The 26,165-nt window shown below is 53.0% G+C and overlaps 1 protein-coding gene across 1 annotated transcript in view; it reads right to left on the bottom strand.

Moving 5' to 3' along the window:
* LOC137425150 (uncharacterized) overlaps nt 1-26,165 on the bottom strand; it is a 510,298-nt gene that overhangs the window by 313,870 nt on the left and 170,263 nt on the right. Inside the window, exon 31 of the mRNA XM_078776351.1 lies at nt 14,548-14,604. Within this exon, the coding sequence (XP_078632477.1) occupies nt 14,548-14,604 (57 nt within the window). The remainder of the gene's footprint in view (nt 1-14,547; nt 14,605-26,165) is intronic.

Below are 26,165 nucleotides of genomic sequence, written 5' to 3'. Positions count from 1 at the left end.
CGGATTCGGATCCGGCTACCAGAATTTTTTAAGTGATTCTTCACCATTGGGAGAAAGGGCCAAAAACAATACATAGCAGGATAAATCAAAAAGTTGTGGACGGATTTGGACGAAACTTGGTGGACCAGTTGGGTGTCTGACAAGGAAAATATATTGGATCTTGGTGAAGATCTGAATATGGATTCGGATATAAGAAATTTTTTTTTTTAAGTGATTCTTCACCATTGGGAGATGGGGCCAAAAACTATACATTGCGGGATATCTCAAAAAGGTATGGATGTATTTCAACGAAACTTGGTGGACAGGTTGTGTGTGTGACAAGGAAGAATCAATTCAATTTTGGTGAAGATCTGAATATGGATTCGGATATAAGGATTATTTAATTTTTAAAGTGATTCTTCACCATTGAGTGATATGGCCAACCAGGCAGAGGGATGCTCTCTACTGAGTACCGTTCTAGTTATTTACAGTATTTATTCTTTATTTATTGTTTACAGTATTTACAGTATTTATTACTACAGCACAGTTTTTACCACATGGGCAAAAGGTCGATTTTTGGGGGGGATTAAAAGAAATCGCTCTTTTGTGCCTAAGCCTTTTTGATTAATGACATCAAACAAATCATATTCAATGAAACAATTCCGGAAGCAGTCGAAGTTGGTGGTAAGTCTTCTTCTTATTCCTGAATGTCATCTTACTTAACTCAGAAACGTGATAAACGCACATTCACCAGAATATATTCAACGAAAAGGTTCAATTGAAGGAACTGCGCTCCAACGCGAGTCGAAAGAATTGACGGGACCAAAGACGGAATTCGTCCGAGTTGCTTTATTGAAACAAAACAGCTCAGGTATTCTGACAAGCCCGTTTATCGGGCAGCAATATATATACACATTTATGTCGGGAAGTTTGCCCGGCAAAAGCTATACCGGGCATGCCCGGGTGTCAAGGGCGAGCCTTGGAAAGGCGAGTCTGGACCTGCCCGGGCGTGTTTGGCTGCGGCCTGGCAAGTCGAGGCTGGGCGTGCCCGGGCGCTCTGGGCGAGCCCTGGAAAGGCGATAGCGGGCATGCCCGGACGCTCTGGGCGAGCCCTGGAAAGGCGATAGCGGGCATGCCCGGACGCTCTGGGCGAGCCCTGAAAAGGCGATAGCGGGCATGCCCGGACGCTCTGGGCGAGCCCTGGAAAGGCGAGAGCGGGCATGCCCGGGAAAGACGAGACCGGGCGTGCCCGGGAGGTTCGGGCGTGCCCGGGAACAGTGAGTCCAGGCATGCCCGGGAGAGGCGCGTCTGGCCGTGTTCTGGCCGGTGCAAGGCGATTGTGTGCATCCAGCGGTAACCGCTACACACGCCCCTCCAGAATCGACCTGCACCGGCAGGGTCAATTTAAGGGGGGTCCGGATGACCCGGCCGAAGCGACCCCTGGAGGGTCGTGGGGAGGGGTCCGACGTGGTGGTGGGTGGTCGAGCGGGGGGAACTGTGGACGGGGGGCGGCTTCGCCGCGGAGGAAGGGCCAACCGTGGTGGTCGGTCGACGTCCATGTGCGCCGGTTTGAGGCGGTCCACAGAAATCCGGTCCGGCCGGCCGCCAAAGTCGACGATGAAAGACTTGTCGCCCCGTCGCAGGACCCGGAAGGGCCCGTCGTACGGCGGCCGGAGTGGCCCCCGGTGCGCGTCATGACGCACAAAGACGTACTCTGCTGTGCGAAGCGCCGGGGGGACGTAGGACTGGGGGCCACCGTGGCGGGACGTCGGCACGGGGGCAAATCGTCGGGCGGCCTCCTGGAGGTCCGAGCGCTGGCGAGCGGCGGACCAGGGACTGGTAGCGTCGGGCACGAATTCGCCCGGGACGCGGAGCGGCTGGCCATAGACGAGCTCGGCGGCGGACGCCTGGAGGTCTTCCTTGGGGGCCGTGCGAAGGCCCAAAAGGACCCACGGCAGCCGGTCGGCCCAACCGTCGTCCTGAAGGCCGGCCATGAGTGCGGCCTTCATGGAGCGGTGAAACCGCTCGCACAACCCGTTGGCTTGGGGGTGGTAGGTGCAGCGTGACCCCCAATGAACGGGCGACCGTGCCCCAAAGCTCAGACGTGAACTGTGGGCCGCGGTCGGACGAGATGTCCGCTGGTGCGCCGAAGCGCGCGACCCAGGTGGCGATGAACGCCTGCGCCACGTCGGCGGTGGTGGTGGAGGCGAGGGGCACGGCCTCCGGCCACCTGGTGGTCCTGTCCACCATGGTGAGCAGGTGGGTGAACCCCCGCGAGGGGGGCAGGGGACCCACCAGGTCCACGTGGACGTGGTCGAAACGCCGTTCAGGCACGGCGAAAGGTGCCAGCGGGGCCTGGGTGTGGCGGTGGACCTTGACCCGCTGGCAGGCCGTGCAGGCGTTGGCCCAGTCGCGGATGTTTCGTCGAAGGCCGTGCCAGACGAAACGCGCCGACACCAGCTTCTGAGAAGCTTTCCGGCCCGGGTGAGAAAGGCCGTGGATGGAGGCGAAGATGCGGCGCTGCCAGGAAACGGGCACGATGGGGCGAGGCTGGCCGTGGGAGACGTCGCAGAGCAGGACGGTGCCCGCGAAGGGAATGTCGGCCAGGCGGAGGCCCGTGTCCGCCGCACGAAGTGCCTGCACCGAGGCGTCGGTGGTCTGGTCGGCCGCCATGAGCGCGAAGTCCACGCCGAGGTGGACCGCGTTCGCGCTGGCCCGAGAAAGACAGTCGGCCACGGCGTTGTCTTTGCCGGCGACGTGCCGGATGTCCGTGGTGAACTCCGACACGGCGGAGAGGTGGCGCTGCTGGCGGGCCGACCACGGCTCCGTGACCTTAGCCATTGCGTAGACCAACGGCTTGTGGTCGACGAAAGCCGTGAACGGGCGGCCCTCCAGGAGGTGTCGGAAATGGCGAACGGCAAGGAATAGCCCGAGCAGCTCGCGGTCGAACGTGCTGTAGTTTAACTCGTTCGGCCGGAGTTGCCGGCTGAAAAAAGCGAGTGGCTGCCAAACCCCGTCCACCCATTGCTCATGGACGGCGCCCACCGCGTAGTTGGAGGCGTCCGTAGTGAGGGCAATGGGCGCGTTGAGCACCGGGTGAGCCAGCAGCGTTGCGTCGGCGAGGGCCCATTTGGCGCTGGCGAAGGCCGCATCCATGGCCGCGGACCAAACAATGTCATGCTTGGCCGGCTTGCCCCGGAGGGCCTCGTAAAGGGGCCGCATGAGCTGAGCAGCGCGGGGCACGAATCGGTGATAAAAATTCACCATGCCGAGGAACTCTTGGAGGGCCTTGATGGAATGGGGACGCGGAACGTGGTGATGGCCTCGACCTTGGTCGCAGCGGCACGGCCCCGGTCTTGGTGATGCGGTGGCCCAAAAAGTCAACGGTCATCGCGCCGAAGTGGCATTTGACCGGGTTGACAATTAAGCCGTGCTCGCTGAGGCGACCGAACAGTGTTCGGAGGTGGAGGAGGTGCTCGGCGCGGGACGTGCTGGCGACGAGGATATCGTCCAGATAGACGAAAAGAAACGGCAGGTCGCGCAGCACGCCGTCCATCAAGCGCTGGAACGCCTGGGCCGCGTTCTTGAGGCCAAACGGCATCCGCAAAAATTCGAACAGGCCGAACGGCGTGATGACGGCCGTCTTCGGGACGTCGGCCGCCCGGACAGGTACCTGGTGGTAGCCCCGTATCAGGTCAATTTTCGAAAAGATGACCCGTCCCGCCAAACGGGCGGAAAAGTCCTGAATATGCGGGATCGGGTACCTGTCGGGGGTGGTAGCGTCGTTGAGACGGCGGTAGTCGCCACACGGGCGCCATCCACCCCCCGGCTTTGGCACGATGTGCAGTGGCGAGGCCCACGCGCTATCGGAGCGCCGCACGATGCCGAGGTGCTCCAACGCATCGAACTCGGCCTTCGCCACGGCGAGCTTGGCCGGGTCGAGGCGACGGGCCCTGGCGTAGACCGGCGGGCCCGTAGTGGGTATGTGGTGCTCAATCCCGTGCCGCACCGCGACGGCCGAAAACGTCGGCCGCGTGAGGGCCGGGAATTCCGCGAGCAGGCGAGCGAACTCATTCGCTGCCGGGAGGGCGCACGCCAGTTCGGTCGGCGCGGAGCTGCTCATCGTGCACGCCAGCGAGCTGAAGGTCTCGGCGTTGACAAGGCGACGACGTTTGACGTCGACCAGCAGCCCGTGCGCGCAGAGGAAGTCGGCGCCCAGCAAAGCCATGGGGACGCAGGCGGTCACAAAAGTCCATTGAAAACGCTGGCTGCCGAAGCAGAGGGTGACGACGCGTGGGCCGAAAGTGCGTATGGCCGAGCCATTAGCAGCGACCAAAGAGGGGCCGCAAACGGTGTCCCGCCTGTCCTGCTCGGAGGCGGGTATGACGCTCAGTTGGGCGCCGGTGTCACACAGGAAACGCCGCCCAGACGCTTTGTCCCGAATAAACAGCAAGTTGCCCGAGTGGCCGGCGCTCATGGCTGGGAATGAACGCCGGCCCGGCCGTTTCCCGACCTGCCGAAAGTGCACGGGGGCCGGCACGTCCGAGCCTTGTGTCCGAACCTGGCGTGGTAATAACACCATGCCCGGTCAGGTGGAGGCCCCGGCCGTCGTGTCGGAAGCGGGCGGTGCGGCGTGGCGGCCGCCAGTTGCACCGGCAGTTCGGCCTCCAACCGCGCAGGGCGCTCGGGCGTCGTGGGCGTCGCCTCGGACGGCGGCGGGCTCCAGGTAACCGCGCCGATGTGCTGGCCCGCCGAGGAGATCTTATCGGCTTCCCTGGCGAGGGCGCGGGAATCCGTGATCAACGTGCCAGCCAGGGCGAGGCGTACCGGGTGAGGCAGCTGGCGAAGGAACAGCTCGCGGAACAGAAAATCCGGAGAGTGCTCACCGAGCAACGAGAGCATATAGTCCATGCGCTCTGACGGGCGCGTGTCGCCGAGCTCGGGCAGAGCGAGCAGGCGCCGTGCGCGTGCTGCCGGTGAGAGGGCGAAAGCGTCGAGGAGGAGTGTCTTCAGCGCGTCGTATTTGTCAGCAGCCGGCGGGTGCTCGAGGAGGCTCAAGGCGCGGGCCGCGGTGGCGGAACCGAGCGCCGCCACAACATGGTGGAAGCGGGTGTCGTCCGCGGTGATGCCTCGCAGGGCGAACTGAGAGTCCGCCTGAGCGAACCAAACAGCCACGTGAGCCTCCCAGAAGGTAGGCAGTTTAAGCGTCACTGCCGTATCCATGTCGGTAGGTCACCAATGAAGGAACTGCGCTCCAACACGAGTCGAAAGAATTGACGCGACCAAAGACGGAATTCGTCCGAGTTGCTTTATTGAAACAAAACAGCTCAGGTATTCTGACAAGCCCGTTTATCGGGCAGCAATATATATACACATTTATGTCGGGAAGTTTGCCCGGCAAAAGCTATACCGGGCATACCCGGGTGTCAAGGGCGAGCCTTGGAAAGGCGAGTCTGGACCTGCCCGGGCGTGTTTGGCTGCGGCCTGGCAAGTCGAGGCTGGGCGTGCCCGGGCGCTCTGGGCGAGCCCTGGAAAGGCGATAGCGGGCATGCCCGGACGCTCTGGGCGAGCCCTGGAAAGGCGATAGCGGGCATGCCCGGACGCTCTGGGCGAGCCCTGAAAAGGCGATAGCGGGCATGCCCGGACGCTCTGGGCGAGCCCTGGAAAGGCGAGAGCGGGCATGCCCGGGAAAGACGAGACCGGGCGTGCCCGGGAGGTTCGGGCGTGCCCGGGAACAGTGAGTCCGGGCATGCCCGGGAGAGGCGCGTCTGGCCGTGTTCTGGCCGGTGCAAGGCGATTGTGTGCATCCAGCGGTAACCGCTACACAATGATGATTTGACATTTGTGATGGATTCTCATTTACTTTACTAGGGGTTGAAATACAAATACAGCTTTGTCTGGCTGGTAACATAGGCTATGTGGACGCGGCCTCATGTAGTGGTGTGTGTGGGGCCGGGGGAGGGCCGTAAATTCTCTATGTAAGTGTGTACCGTGTAGCACCACCTGGTGATGGTGGCAGTGGGTATTGCAATTTCCTTTTTTACCTGGGCAACACTGAGGTTAAAGCACTCTTTGCACAGGTAAATTTTTCCTCCTTCCATTTCCCCCCTCCCCCAAAATGTAGGGGCCTGTCAAAGCACCCCCCCCCCCCCAAAGATGTATATGTAGTATATCTTTCCCGTCCCTCTCCCCTCACCTCCCCCTTTCACTCCGTTCCTCACCCCTCCCTCTCCTGCCTCCTACACCCCCTCCCCAACCCCCCTTCCCCCCGCAACGCCAGGTACTTCGGCTAGTTATATGATAAAACATACAAAAATTAATAATTGTATTAACAGAAATATCTGTTACATATAACAAAGTTCATGCCCTTTTTATAATGTAAAATCAACTTGATTATTCAAACGTTTTAACACATGCTTTTCTTACTCCATTTATTCTCACTTTTCATATTCTCTTCTCGTCAGTTATCTCGCTTCAAATATCAATTTCCATAATAAATGGAGGATTTGATCAACATTTGCTGGATGTGGGGGATCTCTGGGTCATTTCTGGGAGATTGATCGGCTGTCTCATTGGCCATGGGCAGGCTTGTTCGAGAGAACTGTCCGGGGATATACAATAACAGCAGCATTCTAGTAATACTAATTTATTTTACATTCTAACAAGTGTATGAATTATGGGATACATGTAACAGATTTACATTTCTACTATCATAATTATACACTTTTTGTATAATTTAATATCTAATAGCTGTACTAGCATATTGTGGCAAGCATGGTCTGTTTTTCTTCATCTGGATTAACCTCTTGTAAACTCGTCACAATGAAATGCAGAAAGTAATTTACTTGCACTGTGACAAATTTGGTATGTTGTAGCGGTTACCGCTGGGTGTACACAATCGCCTTGCACCTACCAAGGACGCGGCCAGGGAGCAATCACCATGCCGGGCTCGTCCAGGCCGCCCGGACAGGCCCAGACGCGCCTCTCCCGGGCATGCCCGGACTCGTCTTTCCAGGGCTCGCCCAAGACACCCGGGCATGCCCGCTCTCGCCTTTCCAGGGCTCGCCCAGGACGCCCGGGCATGCCCGCTCTCGCCTTTCCAGGGCTCACCCAGGACGCCCGGGTATGCCCGCCCTCGCCTTTCCAGGGCTCGCCCAGGATGCCCGGGCAGGTCCAGACTCGCCTTTCCAGGACTCGCCCTTGACGCCCGGGCATGCCCGGTCTCGCTTTTCCCGGGCAAACGCTCCGGCATAATGAATATATATATTGCTGCCCGATAAACGGGTTTTTCAGAGTACCCGAGTTTGATACGTGCAATAAAGCAACTCGGACGAATTTCCGTCTTTGGTCGCGTCAATCCTTCCAACTCGCGTTGGAGCATAGCTCCTTCATTGGTGACCCCGAACATGGACACGGCAGTTGCCCTTAAACTGCCTACCTTCTGGGAGGCTCACGTGGCGGTTTGGTTCGCCCTGCGAGGCATCACCGCCGACGACACCCGCTTCCACCATGTGGTAGCAGCGCTCGGCTCCGCCACCGCGGCCCGCGCCCTGAGCCTCCTCGAGTGCCCGCCAGCTGCTGACAAGTATGGCGCGATCAAGACGCTCCTCCTCGACGCTTTCGCCCTCTCACCGGCGGAACGCGCAAGACGCCTGCTCGACCTGCCCGAGCTCGGCGACACGCGCCCGTCCGAGCGAATGGACTACATGCTCTCGTTGCTCGGCGAGCACTCTCCGGATTTTCTGTTCCGAGAGCTGTTCCTCCGCCAGCTGCCTAACCAGGTACGCCTCGCCCTGGCAGGCACGTCGATCACGGATCCCCGCGCCCTCGCCAGGGAAGCCAACAAGATCTCCTCGGCAGGCCAGCACATCGGAGCGGCTACCTGGAGCCCGCCGCCGTCCGAGGCGACGCCCATGACACCCGAGCGCCGTGCGCGGTTGGAGGCCGAACTGCCGGTGCAACTGGCGGCCGCCACGCCGCGCCGACCGCTTCCAACACGACGGCCGGGGCCTCCACCTGACCAGGCGTGGTGTCATTACCACGCCAGGTTCGGACACAAGTCTCGGACATGCCGACCTCCGTGCACTTTTGGCAAGTCGGGAAACGGCCGGGCCGGCGTTCATTACCAGCCATGAGCGCCGGCCACTCGGGCAACTTGCTTTTCATTAAGGACAAAGCGTCCGGGCGGCGTTTCCTTTGTGACACCGGCGCCCAACTGAGCGTCATACCCGCCTCCGAGCAGGACAAGCAGAACGCCGTTAGCGGCCCCTCCTTGGTCGCTGCTAATGGATCGGCCATACGCACCTTCGGCCCGCGCAACGTCACCCTCTGCTTCGGCAGCCAGCGCTTTCAGTGGACCTTTGTGACCGCAAGCGTCCCCATGGCTTTGCTGGGCGTCGACTTCCTCTGCGCGCACGGGTTGCTGGTCGACGTCAAACGGCGTCGCCTTGTCAACGCCGAGACCTTCAGCTCCCTGGCATGTACGATGAGCAGCTCCGCGCCGACCGAACTGGCGTGTGCCCTCCCGACGGCGAACGAGTTCGCTCGCCTGCTCGCGGAATTCCCGGCCCTCACGCGGCCGACGTTTTCGGCCGTCGCAGTGCGACATGGGATCGAGCACCACATACCCACTACGGGCCCGCCGGTCTACGCCAGAGCCCGCCGCCTCGACCCGGCCAAGCTCGCCGTGGCCAAAGCCGAGTTCGATGCGTTGGAGCGCCTCGGCATCGTGCGGCGCTCCGATAGCGCGTGGGCCTCACCACTGCACATCGTGCCAAAGCCGGGGGGCGGATGGCGCCCGTGTGGCGACTACCGCCGCCTCAACGACGCTACCACCCCCGACAGGTATCCGATCCCACACATCCAAGACTTTTCCGCCCGTTTGGCGGGACGGGTCATTTTTTCAAAAATTGACCTGATACGGGGATACCACCAGGTACCTGTCAGGCCGGCCGACGCCCCAAAGACGGCCGTCATCACGCCGTTCGGCCTGTTCGAATTTTTGAGGATGCCGTTTGGCCTCAAGAACGCGGCCCAGGCGTTCCAACGCTTGATGGACGGCGTGCTGCGCGACCTGCCATTTCTTTTCGTCTATCTGGACGACATCCTCGTCGCCAGCACGTCCCGAGCCGAGCACCTCCTCCACCTCCGAACGCTGTTCGGACGCCTCAGCGAGCACGGCTTAATTGTCAACCCGGCCAAATGCCACTTCGGCACGATGACCGTTGACTTTTTGGGCCACCGCATCACCAAGACCGGGGCCGTGCCGCTGCCGACCAAGGTCGAGGCCATCACCAAGTTCCCGCGTCCCCGCTCCATCAAGGCCCTGCAAGAGTTCCTCGGCATGGTGAATTTTTATCACCGATTCGTGCCCTGCGCTGCTCAGCTCATGCGGCCCCTTTACGAAGCCCTCTGGGGCAAGCCGGCCAAGCATGACATCGTCTGGTCCGCGGCATTCAGGAGCGCGAAGCGGGCCCTCGCCAACGCAATGCTGCTGGCTCACCCGGTGCTCAACGCTCCCATCACCCTCACTACGGACGCCTCCAACTACGCGGTGGGCGCCGTCCATGAACAATGGGTGAACGGGGTTTGGCAGCCACTCGCTTTTTTCAGCCGGCAACTCCGGCCGAACGAGTTAAAATACAGCACGTTTGACCGCGAGCTCCTCGGTCTATTCCTGGCCGTTCGCCATTTCCGCCACCTCCTGGAGGGCCGCCCGTTCACGGCTTTCGTCGACCACAAGCCGTTGGTTTACGCAATGGCCAAAGTCACGGAGCCGTGGTCGGCCCGCCAGCAGCGCCACCTCTCCGCCGTGTCGGAATTTACCACGGACATCCGGCACGTCGCCGGCAAAGACAACGCCGTGGCCGACTGTCTTTCTCGGGCCAGCGCGAACGCGGTCCACCTCGGCGTGGCCTTCGCGCTCATGGCAGCCGACCAAACCACCGACACCGCGGTGCGGGCCCTCCGGGCGGCGGACACGGGCCTCTGCCTGGCCGACATCCCCTTTGCGGACACTGTCCTGCTCTGCGACGTCTCCCAAGGCCAGCCTCGCCCCATCATGCCCGTTACCTGGCAGCGCCGCATCTTCGCCTCCATCCACGGCCTTTCTCACCCGGGCCGGAAAGCTTCTCAGAAGCTGGTGTCGGCGCGTTTCATCTGGCACGGCCTTCGACAGGACGTCCGCGACTGGGCCAACACCTGCACGGCCTGCCAGCGGGCCAAGGTCCACCGCCACACCCAGGCCCCGCTGGCACCTTTCACTGTGCCCGAACGGCGTTTCGACCACGTCAACGTGGACCTGGTTGGCCCCCTTCCCCCTTCGCGGGGTTTCACACACCTGCTCACCATGGTGGATAGGACCACCAGGTGGCCGGAGGCCGTTCCCCTCATTTCCACCACCACCGCCGACGTGGCACAGGCTTTCATCGCCACCTGGGTCGCCCGTTTCGGCGCACCGGCAGACATCTCTTCGGACCGCGGTCCGCAGTTCACCTCCGAGCTGTGGGGCGCGGTCGCCCGCAACCTGGGAGTCCAGCTCCACCGTACCACGGCCTACCACCCCCAAGCCAATGGGTTGTGCGAGCGTTTTCACCGCTCCATGAAGGCCGCGCTCATGGCCGGCCTTCAGGACGACGGTTGGGCCGACCGGCTGCCGTGGGTCCTTTTGGGCCTCCGCACGGCCCCCAAGGAGGATCTCCAGGCGTCCACCGCCGAGCTCGTCTACGGCCAGCCGCTCCGCGTCCCGGGCGAGTTCGTGCCCGACGCTACCAGTCCCTGGTCCGCAGCTCGCCAGCGCTCGGACCTCCAGGAGGCCGCCCGACGATTTGCCCCCGTGCCAACGTCCCGCCACGGTGGCCCCCATTCCTACGTCCCCCCAGCGCTTCGCACAGTGGAGTACGTCTTTGTGCGTCATGACGCACACCGGGGGCCACTCCGGCCGCCGTACGACGGGCCCTTCCGGGTCCTGCGACGGGACGACAAGTCATTCGTCATCGACTTCGGCGGCCGGGCGGACCGGATTTCAGTGGACCGCCTCAAGCCGGCGCACGTGGACATCGACCAACCACTACGGTTGGCCCTTCCTCCACGGCGAGGCCGCCCCCCGTCCACAGTTCCCCCCGCTCGACCACCCACCACCACATTGGACCCCCCCCCCCCCCCCACGACCCTCCAGGGGTCGCTTCAGCCGGGTCATCAGGACCCCCCTTAAATTGACCCTGCCGGTGCAAGTCGATTCTGGAGGGGCGTGTGTCGCGGTTACCGCTGGGTGTACACAATCGCCTTGCACCTACCAAGGACGCGAGGGAGCAATCGCCATGCCGGGCTCGTCCAGGCCGCCCGGACAGGCCCAGACGCGCCTCTCCCGGGCATGCCCGGACTCGCTGTTCCCGGGCTCGCCCGAGCCTCCCGGGCACGCCCGCTCTCGCCTTTCCAGGGCTCGCCCAGGACGCCCGGGCATGCCCGCTCTCGCCTTTCCAGGGCTCGCCCAGGACGCCCAGGCATGCCCGCTCTCGCCTTTGCAGGGCTCGCCCAGGACGCCCGGGCATGCCCGCCCTCGCCTTTCCAGGGCTCGCCCAGGATGCCCGGGCAGGTCCAGACTCGCCTTTCCAGGACTCGCCCTTGACGCCCGGGCATGCCCGGTCTCGCTTTTCCCGGGCAAACGCTCCGGCATAATGTGTATATATATTGCTGCCCGATAAACGGGTTTTTCAGAGTACCCGAGTTTGATACGTGCAATAAAGCAACTCGGACGAATTTCCGTCTTTGGTCGCGTCAATCCTTCCAACTCGCGTTGGAGCATAGCTCCTTCAATGTCATGCTTTTATTACTGACCATCATTGTAAAAAAATTAAGTGTTTTAACTTTAAAATTTAACCTGAATCATGAACGTACATTCACCTAATACTTCTACAAAATGTTCATATTGTTTGAAAAGATTGGAAAACCTTTTAAAAGGATTAATTTTTATAATCCCAAACCATCTGGTATGAAGTCTTTTCGAGACTTGAACCTTTTGGTGGTGCAGACATGAAGAAAAATTACATACATACTTTGTTTTTAATAATCAGGAAGTCACTTGACTTCATATGTAGGAATGGCATGGAGACTACCAAGATACAAACGTATCAACCAATAAAGTGAACGGTTTAATACAATACAAATCCTTTAAAAAAAAACAACCAAGATACAAACGTATCAACCAATAAAGTATCTACCAGTCATCTGTGAATGATTTCACATCCAATAACACTCATTAAACTTTTGGACAGCATTGCTGAGCTACAAAATTGACCGACTCAAAATAGCCCAATTGTAATTACCCCACACACACACACGAAGCGAAAAATCATGGTTAAGCAATTAGTTAATATCCGTCCGTCCATCCATCTGTCTGTCTTAACAGTTTATGATCGAGGAACAGCTTATATAAACCGAATGTTAAATTTTGAACACAAATTGGAACATGAATAGAAAGACAAGTCTGCTGTTTTATCGTATATTGGCTCTGAATTTGTTCTGATCGCACGTGCACAGAGAGGAGTGAGATAATATTTTTACTCTGTCTGCCCACCTGCCAATCAAACTAAGTGGAAAATCATTCCCACAGGAAACGTAGTTTTTAAGGATGTCATAATGGACACATACAACAGGCATGAATAACTAATGTAAGGTATTAGATAGGGTGGTGTAATAGCTGCTGGAGAAAATGGTGGGGTAACCCAGAATTAATTTATTTATATGCCTTTAAACCTCTTTAAATCCATATTTAACCTGAATTCTTATTCTTGAACACTGTAGAACATGAATCGCCTTCATCATACTTCCAAAAACCATGTAATATATTGATATATAGCATGAGAAGGCATGCCATATGGGAGTGTGCACATCGAGTGAAGAAGAAGCCTCCAAAATGGCTATGTACGATGCCGATTGTCGCTGCTTCGATGGTGATCAATCAGGCCCCATATCCTAAATTGCGACTCAACGTCGTCTTATTACAGTGTATAAGGGTAGTTGAAATACAAGACTGCTGCAGTAGCGCTAAGCTTCCGGATTTTAAAATGAACCTTGCAATCATTATTTCATAAATTAAAGTACAGGAGGGCCACGTCGTTCGTGGATTTCCCCTTCGTGAATTTGCTCAATCGCGATTAATTTATCGAGGCAATGTTTGTGGATTTATTCACCTGATTAATGAACATGGGCTATTAACACGATAAATCCCTTAACCCCACCAACATCATCATCTCCATCAACTCGTCTTTATCATCACCATCATCAACCTCGCCATCACATTATTGGATCAGGTTTATAATCAATATTATTAAAAGTGAGTTTCATGATCTTAATAACTCAAGAAAATAAACTTTCTTTTATGTTCTTAATACAGGAAAACAAGCCTGGTGTTGGCTTACGGTTTAGGTGGCTGGCTTAAGATCACAGGGTCTTGAGTTTGAGCCCCTGCCATGCTGTTCAATAACAGCAGGTGGGTTGACTCAGCCTGTCATCCTTCCGAGGTCGGCAAAATGAGTGCGAGCTTACTGGTAACAGGAGGCACTGCAATAAAAATAGCTATGCTCCCAGCAATAATACAACCAGCAGTCCCAGGCTGCATAGCGCATATGAAATAATAATAATAATACTTTATTTCATGTTCTTAATAACTACTTTATTCATGAAAATAAATGGTACAAAAACAATGCACAAACATGTTAATTTAGGGTACAGTTTGGACAACTCGAGACCCTAAAATCTTAAGCAAGCCACTTTTTTAATCAAAATAAAACTCTCCAGCATGTAAATACATTTCTTCAAGTGCAGAAACGAATTATAAAACCTTTTTTTTAACGTAAAATGATGTACGGATGGTATGCCAAAAAGTATGTAAACAAGGTAGGAATGGTCACAATAGATTATCATGTAAAACAATCCCTACATCTTTCTTTGAATAATGGTTGTTGCCTGTTCATCCCTGCATCCATTTGCAATGATAGTGCATGTTGATTGTTTCCATGTATGAATTTGACGAGTGAAATATTTAACAGTACACACACACACACACACACACACACACACACACACACACACAAACAAACACACAAACACACACACACAGGGATTATTTCACATGATAATTTATTGTGACCATCATACCTTGTTTACATACTTTTTGGCATCCCATGCCTACATCCTTTTTCGTTTTTTAAATATTTTTTTTTTTATTACTGGGTTCCCTTACAAGGAACTATGATGCAGGAAGAGGCCATTACGCCCATCAACATCTGTGTTATTATACCCAACCTATGATGGTTTCTACATGCTCTTATCCTTTTATATGCTGACAGTTGAGCAAGAAAGCAGTAAGTACAAGAATGCAGCACGTTTTTAAGTCTTTGGTTTGACTCAGCTACGTTTCAAATTGCCGACCTCCCAGACTGAGAATGGGTGCTCTAACCATTACGTCATCAAGGCTGGTGTTAGAGTTAGGGTTAAATACATTCAAATACCCATCACTCAAATCTTGTACTTTATCTATCAAATACAATGGATACTGTGTCAACCCACCTGAGGCCCGGGGTCTCCTATGCCCCCATCTCCATCTAAGTTCTCACCTGGGTAACCCTGCACACAGCCACATAGATACACCAATAACAAATTAAATGTGTAAAGCATGTAACAAATGTGCAGTTTGAAGCAATATTTACTCAACGTGCGAAGCGAAAAGTGGGGTTAAGCAATTGGTTCACTTAGTCTATCTTGTCAATCTGGCTGCAGACATCAGTCTATGATCGAGGAATAACTTGATTTCAATTAAATATTGTATTTTGAAAACTGTATAACAAAACATTAGAGCATGAATCAGAACACATACCTGCAGTTTCGCAATATTTGGCTCTGAATATGGCAAATTGTACGGAATCTCATCCAGAGCACGCATACACGGATAACTGTTTTAGCCTGTCTGCCTGTCTGGCAGTCAAACAAAATTGAAAATCATTCAAACAGGAAACTTACTGTTTTTGAGGATGTCATAAAGGACACAAACAACAGGCACGAATAACTAATGTAATGTGTTGGATAAGGTGGTGTAAAAGACACTGCATCAATGACAGTAAACTTATGGAAAGAGTTTTTTTCCAAACATCCTTTAAAACATTTATTTTATTTCAAATGAATATCATATACTTGAACACTGGAGAACACTAATCACCTTGCTGTCATTTCCAAAAACCTCCAGTTTAGTAGTACTTGGACAAAATATTACACCATTTTATGCCATCTTAACCAATTAAATTTTCCGCTCATGCTCAGCGTTGGGGAATATCGAGATTCAGACAAAATTGCAGCCTGCTCAGAAATATAGATCGTGCTTGGAAATACAAACGAGTTTTAAAGACCCTTCCCATTTCCTTTTTCTCAAGACTGCATGGGGTAAGGTGTTCGAGGAACTCTCCAGTTATTTCATGAAGTTGTGAAGAAATGTTTGTGATGCATTTTGCATGCATTTTGGAGATAATCTGAAGGCTGATTTAAATCAGCCCAAAATAATGCAAATGTACATGGGAGCGTACAGATTGTTGTAAATAACATTGTTGAGCTTAGATTGCTCAAAATTAATGCACAACGGGCTCGGTAAGTTACATCTCAGGAAGTTTTTGTAGCTTAATTAAACGTTTGTGTGGTACTTTTGAGGCTTATTTATCTTTCCCTCCCTATCTCTGGCACTGGGAGTTGGTGAAGCTTTAATGTTTTGAAGACAAAGCATTAGCAATACAGTGATACAGCCAGTGAATGCATCATGTGGATCCACAGGTAATTTGATGTGTAATGTAAATCTCTGAAACACCATGACATATATGTGCTGGAGACAATGCTCTATTTTAAAGCTTGGTCCATACCTCAAGGCAAAAATCATACAGGGGGTAAGTTACAACATGCAAGGGAAACACACATGCACCAACGTTACAACAAATATTTAATATGAAGCTTGTTAATACTTGTCGAAAAGTTGTCTCAAATTGATAAAGGGGGGAAAATGTAAAATCTATTCAAACTCAGACAGCATAATATGAAATGCACAATAATTTCCATCCACCACCAATTCAAAAAGGTTTCAAATGTGGCATATAAATAAAGAACACAAACACTAGTGTTATGAAACTCAGTCTCTTATCTGTCCAGTCCAGCATAATATTGGTATACTTGTGGGGTCACCCGTGGGAATCCCACAGGCATGGAGGTGTGTGACATTTGGACATCTTCATTTAGTTGCAGCACATTCAGTTTTACAAAATGGTTACTGGCAATTTATTAGATGCACAAATGATGTACTCTACAGAATGTATTTACTTCTGATAACATGTGAATGCATGTGCGTGCACATGGGAAATACAGTTTGAAATGTGTCATTACATCTCATGTAAAATGTGACTTCAAGAGGTCAAATCCTCTCCCTCCCCGCCCCCATCCCTCCCACATCACACACACACACACCTCGTTTTTTCATTTCTGTTCCTCACAATTCTGTCTCTCTCTTATTCACAGACATACATATATATATATATATATATATATATGTATATATATATTGTTACAGACGCGGTTTTAGATGTTAGTTTACCGAGCGGTTTGGTATTACCGCGTCCGCACAGGTACTCCCCGATTAGAACCCTATCCCGCCCGATTCCACTCGAACGTTGGCCAAATCGCGCTATGCTAAATCAATGAAGGAAAGGACACAACGGCTGGGATTAATGTAATGACACAAGGGGTACAGTTCTCAAGACCTCCGGAGGAGGATATAATATTGGTTATGCAGAAACGGGTAGATTACACGGCAAGAGGTAAAGCACAGCAAGATGGGCACTTAGACACAGTCTTATCTATCCCCGACAGACCACAGACAAACGGGACAAGACTGACTTACACAGGGATTGATGGCGGGGAAGGACAGGCAGTCGATAGCTCAAGGTGCACCTTGGCTCAGGGACAGGATACAGCTCGGTCCAGTCCAGAGATGCGGGGAGGTATTCAGCGCTTGGTTGGTGGCGTCTCTCTTCCTTCAAGCTGGGGGCGCATCTGACGTCACCTCCCTCTTCCTGCGCATGTCCAGCGGGGAGTGACACGCCCTCGGCTCGTTAGCTCCGCCCCAGATGGAATCGGTCCGCCGCTTCTTATTGGGTGCGGGGGGTTACCGGGCTCCGCCCTTGACGAGGAGCTGACAGCGAGCCCCTGCGTGGTAACCCCGTCGGAGCACATGTTCAATGGCGGCTAACCAAGCCGGAGTGAGGACGCACACTCCCCGCGCCGCCGCCGCTGTTGTTGTAGTTGTTGTTGTACCATGAGGAAGAGCTGCGGGGAGGTATTGGGAGGTCCTAAACTTTCTAACGGTGCCATACAATCACATTCTGGTGCAACGAAGAGTCAGAATTAATGGAAACGAGTCCTTAACTGACATAGACTAAGAATAACTAGCAAGATGTCCTATAGTTGTCTACGTGAGATGCGGTGAACCTGGGTGCGACATTTAATGGGGGAAATAGGGGAAGGTCGGGGCTACAGAGTGTTGTTTACAGAAAATGGGACTAGGGAATGGGGGATTGGGGATAGTTGGGAAGTATTGGGGAAATAGGGGAATATTTACAAGCGGATATGGATGGAGGCCAAATCCCATATCCGCAACATTGCACCCTTCTCTACCTCAGGGCGTCCCGACCCGATAAATTTTTACCTACGTTAGTGTGGTACTCAGATGTAGTTCCCTCTACTATTAACTCAACCCTGAGTGCGACAGTTTTACAGATGTTCACAAATGAGTAAATATGTCCCCCTGCGACGTTGCACCCTTCTCCTCACAGAAACACACCCACAGGATAACCGAATCGCGGAAAGAATCCTCAAACTAAACATACAGCCGGTAGGGAGCATCATTTATACAAGACTGATATTTACACTACGATCCAGGACCTGTTCTTTGAGGAACACATGCAGATGTTATGCATAGAGAGAGAGCACGCATGCCAGCATCGATACACCAACCCACGAGTGCTCTGTGGCCCTACGGCCTTTAATAATGTGCAGAGCACCCCATCCAAGCACCAAAAGCACCACCCCATCATGTACAGTCAGCACCATCCGGTGCACCAATAAAGTGTTCAATAATCACCGGTGGTGTCGCAGCCGGCCGATGTTCTGCCGCTGGTCTTGCCTTGGAGCCCACTTGGTGTTCTGGCTTCCTTCAAAAATAAAGAAAGGCGCCAACCGCGTCCATTTCTAAATTGTGGCCGTCAGGGGGGCCAACTATAAGTGGTTCACCTGTATGGCATAGGTGCCACGTTGACCCAGAGGTCCATCAACGGGTGGTGCTTGCCCGCAAAAGAACTGCGGTCCATTGTGGGCGGCCACCAAAATTGCGGTCCATATGGTGTATCGATCCAGGCAGCAAGCAGCGAAAGTGCAGGCCCACAACTGCAGAGCCAGCACCTCTCTCTCCTCTCTCTCTGCCCCAAAGCCAGATCCTCGGAGGTGGGAGACAAAAAGAAGCAAGTGAGTAAGGTGGTAAGGGCGCAAAAGTGCACGCAATACAAGGTAATGCACACTGGGGGCACATGGGAACCAGGTGAGACAGGTACGTTCCTACCGTATGCCCCCCCCCCCCCCCCACCAGGTAACCTACATTGCCCCTCCCTTACCCCTTACTGTATCCACAGAACACAACACTACCCATAAACATCTACTTTACAAATCAACAACCGTCCCTACTGTCTTCCCCGTTCCTCCCATAAACCAAATTCGTCTTCTCTCCCTCCTAACCAATCAAATTTGCCATTTCCAACTCTCATCAAAATTTGCCATCTCCAACTCAACATCAAAATTTGCCATCACCAATTCATCATCAGTCCCTCCTAAGGAGGGAGAGATGGAATCACCCCAATGTCTCATCCACGTCGTGATGCGTCTCACAAATCCAACAGCAATTCTCACTTCCTGCACACAGAACAAAGAAAACACAGGTGTGGAGTCATCATCATCACCTCAGGTAAGTGGCTGCGTATGGTGCGACAGGTTCATCAATCCTAACTATTTCCTAAATGACTTTAACAACTTTACATTACCCGGGGTCTTTCCCTGCCAATCTATTGGCCAACTTACACTATGGGTTCTAAAAACCAATTCCCATTGACCAAACTGTGGTGCTTCTCAATTTGGGGTCTCACTCCCCCGATTCAACACTCGGTGCTCTCGCACAATTTCTGGGCTGTGACGTGTAGCTCTCCCAGCAGGTCTACCCACCTGCACACCTCCACCACTGCAGTTGCCACCCGAGCTTACCTAGCTCCTCACCCTAACCTAACTAACTGGGGAAGGCCCTCTCCTGGCTCTGTCACCCCCTGGTGCCCTCTGGCACTGGGCTACCCGGGTCCGTCCTCCGGATCCTCGGGCCCCATCCACAACTACCGGCTCCCAGAGCCCACCTGCGGCCTCACCTGGCCGACATCCTCACAGTGGTGGAGTGCCCAAACCAACTACACACACTAACAGGCTACACGCCCAGCCATTTCCACAACACTAATGCACCCATCCACAATACCATTCTGCAACCGCACCACAAATGCCAATATCCAACCACAATTTACCTATACCCTCTACCTAACACTTACACTACCCGCCCCGGGTACTCGTGAAAGGGGTCCACTCTTCCCCCATCCACACCTTCGCACCATGCACACCACTCCGTACCACTTACTCCAACTCTCTCCACACCACTCATTCCCTGCTCCATGTATTCCACACACCTGTAACTTGCACACCTGTGCTCTCACACCTGGTGCCACCTGCACCCTTCTCTCCCCAAAGCGCATTCGCGCTGATCCACAACACTCACTACTCATACACTGCTCCACACACCTGTTCAGTTGCACACCTGTGCAATCACACCTGTTCAATTCTCACCTGTTCTATCTTCACACACACGGCATCATCTCAGCTAACTACTCCCTTCTGAAACTTGCGCTTCCCAGTCGTCCCTTTAAACTATTGCGCTCCCACGTCATTATCAACCACACTAAACTACCTGCGTCCCCACTACAGGTATCAGTCACTATCTAAACCTTAACGTTACCTAATGTCATCTTCGCTAGATCCCTATCAATATAACCTAACCCACCCGGGCTAGTTTTCACTGCCATACACCCCATAAACTATTGCGCATTTGCCCCCACCTGTGAGGGATGACAGAGTTGCCATCCCACCACATCGGGCATCTCCCACTACCAATTTTGCACATCAAATTTCAACAAATCAAAAATTTGCCAATCACTACCCATCATCTGCCAATCATTACTGCCAATCCTTTGCCAATCATCAAATTTTGTTTTTTTCTAATTTTGGGTCCAAAACACTAACCTCATCACACAGTCTACTCACTAATGCCTCTCGGTGCGCCAATTCCTGTCCAAAGCCCGGCTTCGTAAAGCCGAGCAATGAATGCGGGTTGTTTGGTGCCAGCGGCTGGATACGTCCCGCATTCGGTGCAGGGAAGGAGGTTTACCCGGGCTGAGATCCCACGCACCATCTCGGCACGGAGCCATCCCATGGCCCGATCTCGACCTGCCGGAATGCCTCAACAAAAAGTGGTCGCCATGACGACCCTTCCTATCGGGCTGCCCGCTCCGCCTAGTGGAGCACGGACGCGGCCGTTCAAAGCGAGGCCCGGCACACGCACCAAGGGCCCGATTTGGCTAAAAGTCGCTCTAACCGCTAACCCGGTTACCGTCGATGCCTCACCTGGATGCTTACAAGCATACGCTACCCCTTTCTTGCTCATACATCCAGCCGTTTCCATGCTCCTCGTCGTACCTTCTCTAACACACCCAGGTACACTCATTCCACTCCCAGCCTTGGTCACACACCTGACCACCGAACACCTTGGCACACATTCGTCGCTCGCACACCTCACCAACACACCTCTTCGCGCCCCCTCCTCGGTCACCTCCTCTGTGACAATCACAGGTGTGCCCTCACTCGCACACCCAACCATGTGCCTCACTACCAATTCCAGCGTGCATTCCCACACACGCTCTACCATTCCAGGTGTGCTTCCTTTCTCACCTGTCACAACCAACTCACGCTCTGTGGCACTCTTACTACTCTCACCTCCACTCTTGACAGCGCACTCACCCTTACTCTCGACAGCGCACTCTTTCCTCATGCACCCGTCCGTTACACACCTCTCTCGCGCACACTCTTGCGCACACTCTCCCGTTACACCCTCTGTAACACTCACCACAGGTGTACACTCTTCCTTACTTTTGACAGCGCACTCTTTCCCCATGCACCTGTCCGTCACACATCTTTCTCGCACACCCTCTCCCGTTACACCCTCTGTAACACTCACCACAGGTGTACACTCTTCCTTGCCTTTGACAGCGCACTCTTTCCCCATGCACCTGTCCGTCACACATCTTTCTCGCACACCCTCTCCCGTTACATCCTCTGTAACACTCACCACAGGCGTGCATTCTCCCTTTACACCCTCCGTAACACTCCTCACTACGCGCTTCCATGTGCTCCCTTGCACACGCACTACGACCGACTCACTCTCGACAGCACCCTCACTCCTTGGCATGCACTTTTTCCTCACACACCCCAGAGTCGGACTTTATCGCACACCTCCTTTTTCGCACACCAGACCTGTCGCACACTTCACCAATGGCCTCTCACGAACACCCGGGTCCATCTCGACCCCCAAGCTTCTTAAATCACCTGGCGCATCATACGCACGACCATATTGGTCACCACTTACACCGGGTCCTCTTCCTCTTCGCTTCTCCTCCATCACCTGCGAATCCCTCATCCGGTTAATGAGCACATCATCACGATCCGAACACAGACTTTGGACCAATTCTTTTACTTCCTCCTTTATCTCTTTCTTATCCTCTCTCCGTCGCTTCTTAATTTCGCTCACCCCTTCTTCCACTTCTTCTAATTTCTGCTTCACCTCCTTCATCTCCTCGTGCGCCCCTTTAAGTTCTTCCTCTAACTGCACTTTATTTTTTTCTATGTGCTCCCGCACCTCCCGCTCTTTAACCTCCATCACCTCTACCACCTTGTCCATTTTCCTCGTCAGGTCCTCATGTACCGTCTGACACTCTTTTTTAATTACCCCTACGTCCTTTTTCATCTCCTTCTGTGTCGATTTTAAACCCTCTATTACCGCTGTGTTCTTCTTTACCTGGCCCCCAACTCCTTTTGTCCCACTGTCAGTTGTTCTACTCCCAGCGTCAACTCCTCTATACCACCTTGCAACTTTACAGTCCCCTTTCTCACCTCCTTCTCCATGCGCTCCTTACAGTGCCTCACCTCCTCGCGCACTCCTCCGACCTCCTCACTCACCCCTCTTCTGATCTCTTCTCCCATCACTTGCATCTCCTGCCCAGATGCCACCCTCATCTGCTCCATTTCCTCCCTGTGAGCATCCAGTTTAGTTTCTACCCCCATTCTGACCCCCTCTATCTGCTGCCCCATTTGTTTAACTTCCCTTTCCGCTTGGTCCCTCATGTCCCTCAATTTGCCTTCCATACTGTTTTCTAACCCCTCTAACCCCTTTTTCATCCCTTCCATTTGATTCTCCTGAACGGCCATTCTGTTTTCTACCCCCATTAACCCCTTTTTCATCCCTTCCATTTGATTCTCCTGAACGGCCATTCTGTTTTCTACCCCCAATAACCCCTCCTGTATTTCCCCTAATCTATTGTCTAATCCCTCTATTCTACTCCCTAACCCTCCGATCTGGGCCCCCATCCTTTGTTCTAACCGTTGGCTATTGGCCCCCATGTCGCCCCCCAATTCGTCCCTCATTTTCTCGCTATTCTGGGCCATAAGGGCCTTCATTTGTATTTAAAAAAGGTCCAAATCTACCAGCGGCGCTACTACGGTCGCGGGCGCGGTCGCCGTGGCCATGTGCGAGGCGCCATTTTGCGCGCCCGTAACCTCGTGCGCGAGGATGCGATTTTGCGACCCTGCCACCCTCACTGCTTCGCTCTCCTCATGTCCCTCAATTTGGTCCTGGATCGACCCTGCCTCACTCTCCTCTACCGGAACCCAGCCGTCTTGATCCGCCATAGCGCGACTTTCAAAATTCGGGTTTTTATTTTTGTAAAACAAAATCAAATTTCGGTCACTTGTAATTTTGAGCGCTTTAAGCGCGCTTCGGGTCCGATCTCACTCCTCGACACCAATTGTTACAGACGCGGTTTTAGATGTTAGTTTACCGAGCGGTTTGGTATTACCGCGTCCGCACAGGTACTCCCCGATTAGAACCCTATCCCGCCCGATTCCACTCGAACGTTGGCCAAATCGCGCTATGCTAAATCAATGAAGGAAAGGACACAACGGCTGGGATTAATGTAACGACACAAGGGGTACAGTTCTCAAGACCTCCGGAGGAGGATATAATATTGGTTATGCAGAAACGGGTAGATTACACGGCAAGAGGTAAAGCACAGCAAGATGGGCACTTAGACACAGTCTTATCTATCGCCGACAGACCACAGACAAACGGGACAAGACTGACTTACACAGGGATTGATGGCGGGGAAGGACAGGCAGTCGATAGCTCAAGGTGCACCTTGGCTCAGGGACAGGATACAGCTCGGTCCAGTCCAGAGATGCGGGGAGGTATTCAGCGCTTGGTTGGTGGCGTCTCTCTTCCTTCAAGCTGGGGGCACATCTGACGTCACCTCCCTCTTCCTGCGCATGTCCAGCGGGGAGTGACACGCCCTCGGCTCGTTAGCTCCGCCCCAGATGGAATCGGTCCGCCGCTTCTTATTGGGTGCGGGGGGTTACCGGGCTCCGCCCTTGACGAGGAGCTGACAGCGAGCCCCTGCGTGGTAACCCCGTCGGAGCACATGTTCAATGGCGGCTAACCAAGCCGGAGTGAGGACGCACACTCCCCGCGCCGCCGCCGCTGTTGTTGTAGTTGTTGTTGTACCATGAAGAAGAGCTGCGGGGAGGTATTGGGAGGTCCTAAACTTTCTAACGGTGCCATACAATCACATTCTGGTGCAACGAAGAGTCAGAATTAATGGAAACGAGTCCTTAACTGACATAGACTAAGAATAACTAGCAAGATGTCCTATAGTTGTCTACGTGAGATGCGGTGAACCTGGGTGCGACATTTAATGGGGGAAATAGGGGAAGGTCGGGGCTACAGAGTGTTGTTTACAGAAAATGGGACTAGGGAATGGGGGATTGGGGATAGTTGGGAAGTATTGGGGAAATAGGGGAATATTTACAAGCGGATATGGATGGAGGCCAAATCCCATATCCGCAACAATATATATGTATATATATGTATATATGTATATATATGTATATATGTATATATATGTATATATGTATATATATATATGTATATATATATGTATATATATATATATATATATGTGTGTGTGTGTGTATGTATGTATATATATATATATATATATATATATATATATATATATATATATATATATATATATATATATATATATATATATATGTGTGATCAAGGCACCTCCTAGCTTTAATGGTGAGCACCAGCCACGAATTATGTCTCACACGGTAAATACCGCATAACCCGCAAGGAACCAACAGCCTGTCTGCCACACAGACCATCGTTCCCACCAGTGCAAACCAAAACCAGGGGGTGCGGTGCGATCGGCGGGGATAATAATCAACGAACATAACAGCGTGACGAGCGCTGTCCCGATCTCCTGTGGACCGAAGTCCTAGACCAAAGCGTCACCTCCGACCCAAAGGGTCTTCTGGAGGCTTCAGCCCGGCCACTCTGTCAACAGACAGAGATTTATTCATTGGTCCCCATTGGCTAAACATCAAGCAGAGCCGCCAATCCAGATTTCGGGCTTATTAACCCTCGTCAGGACGGCATACTGCAAAAAATCTAACCAATGAGGACCAAAATCGTCTATTAAGATGATCAAGGCACCTCCTAGCTTTAATGGTGAGCACCAGCCACGAATTATGTCTCACACGGTAAATACCGCATAACCCGCAAGGAACCAACAGCCTGTCTGCCACACAGACCATCGTTCCCACCAGTGCAAACCAAAACCAGGGGGTGCGGTGCGATCGGCGGGGATAATAATCAACGAACATAACAGCGTGACGAGCGCTGTCCCGATCTCCTGTGGACCGAAGTCCTAGACCAAAGACCGATTTTGGTCCTCATTGGTTAGATTTTTTGCAGTATGCCGTCCTGACGAGGGTTAATAAGCCCGAAATCTGGATTGGCGGCTCTGCTTGATGTTTAGCCAATGGGGACCAATGAATAAATCTCTGTCTGTTGAAAGAGTGGCCGGGCTGAAGCCTCCAGAAGACCCTTTGGGTCGGAGGTGACGCTTTGGTCTAGGACTTCGGTCCACAGGAGATCGGGACAGCGCTCGTCACGCTGTTATGTTCGTTGATTTTATATATATACGTATATATATATATATATATATATACATATATATATATATATATACATATATATATATATATATACATATATATATATATATATATATATATATATATATATATATATATATATATATATATATATATATATATATAATCGGGAGGTTAAATCAGCCGCGGACGTAGCTTCAGGACGTCGATCTTTAATTTGACAAGCTTTCAACCAACAAAGGTCTTCTTCTTAGTCTACAAAAACAACAGGCATGTACATCAGTCAAGCATGCATAGTGATATGTGTGTAAGATGCGTGATATGTGTAGAAAATGTATACAAAAGGAAGAGCCACGCTAAAGCTCACTCACCGTCCCCAAGTTCAACAGAAGTGAAGCGCAGCTTACAGTTATCGCCCGCGTTACAGTTCGGTGCACGTGCATATACAAATATAGAGATACATACATACATAAACACGCATTTGTTGCATTGTATGCGTGTGGAGAAAAGGATCCCAAAGGTAAGCCGGGCTGTATATGGCGCGAAAAGGTTTGGCGCGAAAGGATTCTTCGCGCGCTTGGGACCCCGGCGTAACCCGGGCGCTTGTGGAAAGTCCGTGGAGAGGTGTATGAAAGGGAATGGCATGCGTGTGCGGACGGCGCCTGAGCGCAAGTGTGATAGAGTATGAAAGTGGGAGTGAGTGTGACACAGGGAGTGAGATGGATGAG

This window comes from Myxine glutinosa, chromosome 4 (assembly GCF_964187855.1).
Source record: "Myxine glutinosa chromosome 4, kmMyxGlut1.1, whole genome shotgun sequence".
In the NCBI taxonomy this organism is placed as follows: domain Eukaryota; kingdom Metazoa; phylum Chordata; class Myxini; order Myxiniformes; family Myxinidae; genus Myxine; species Myxine glutinosa.
Note: the sequence above shows the minus strand (reverse complement) of the source record. Positions and strands in the feature narration are given on the sequence as shown.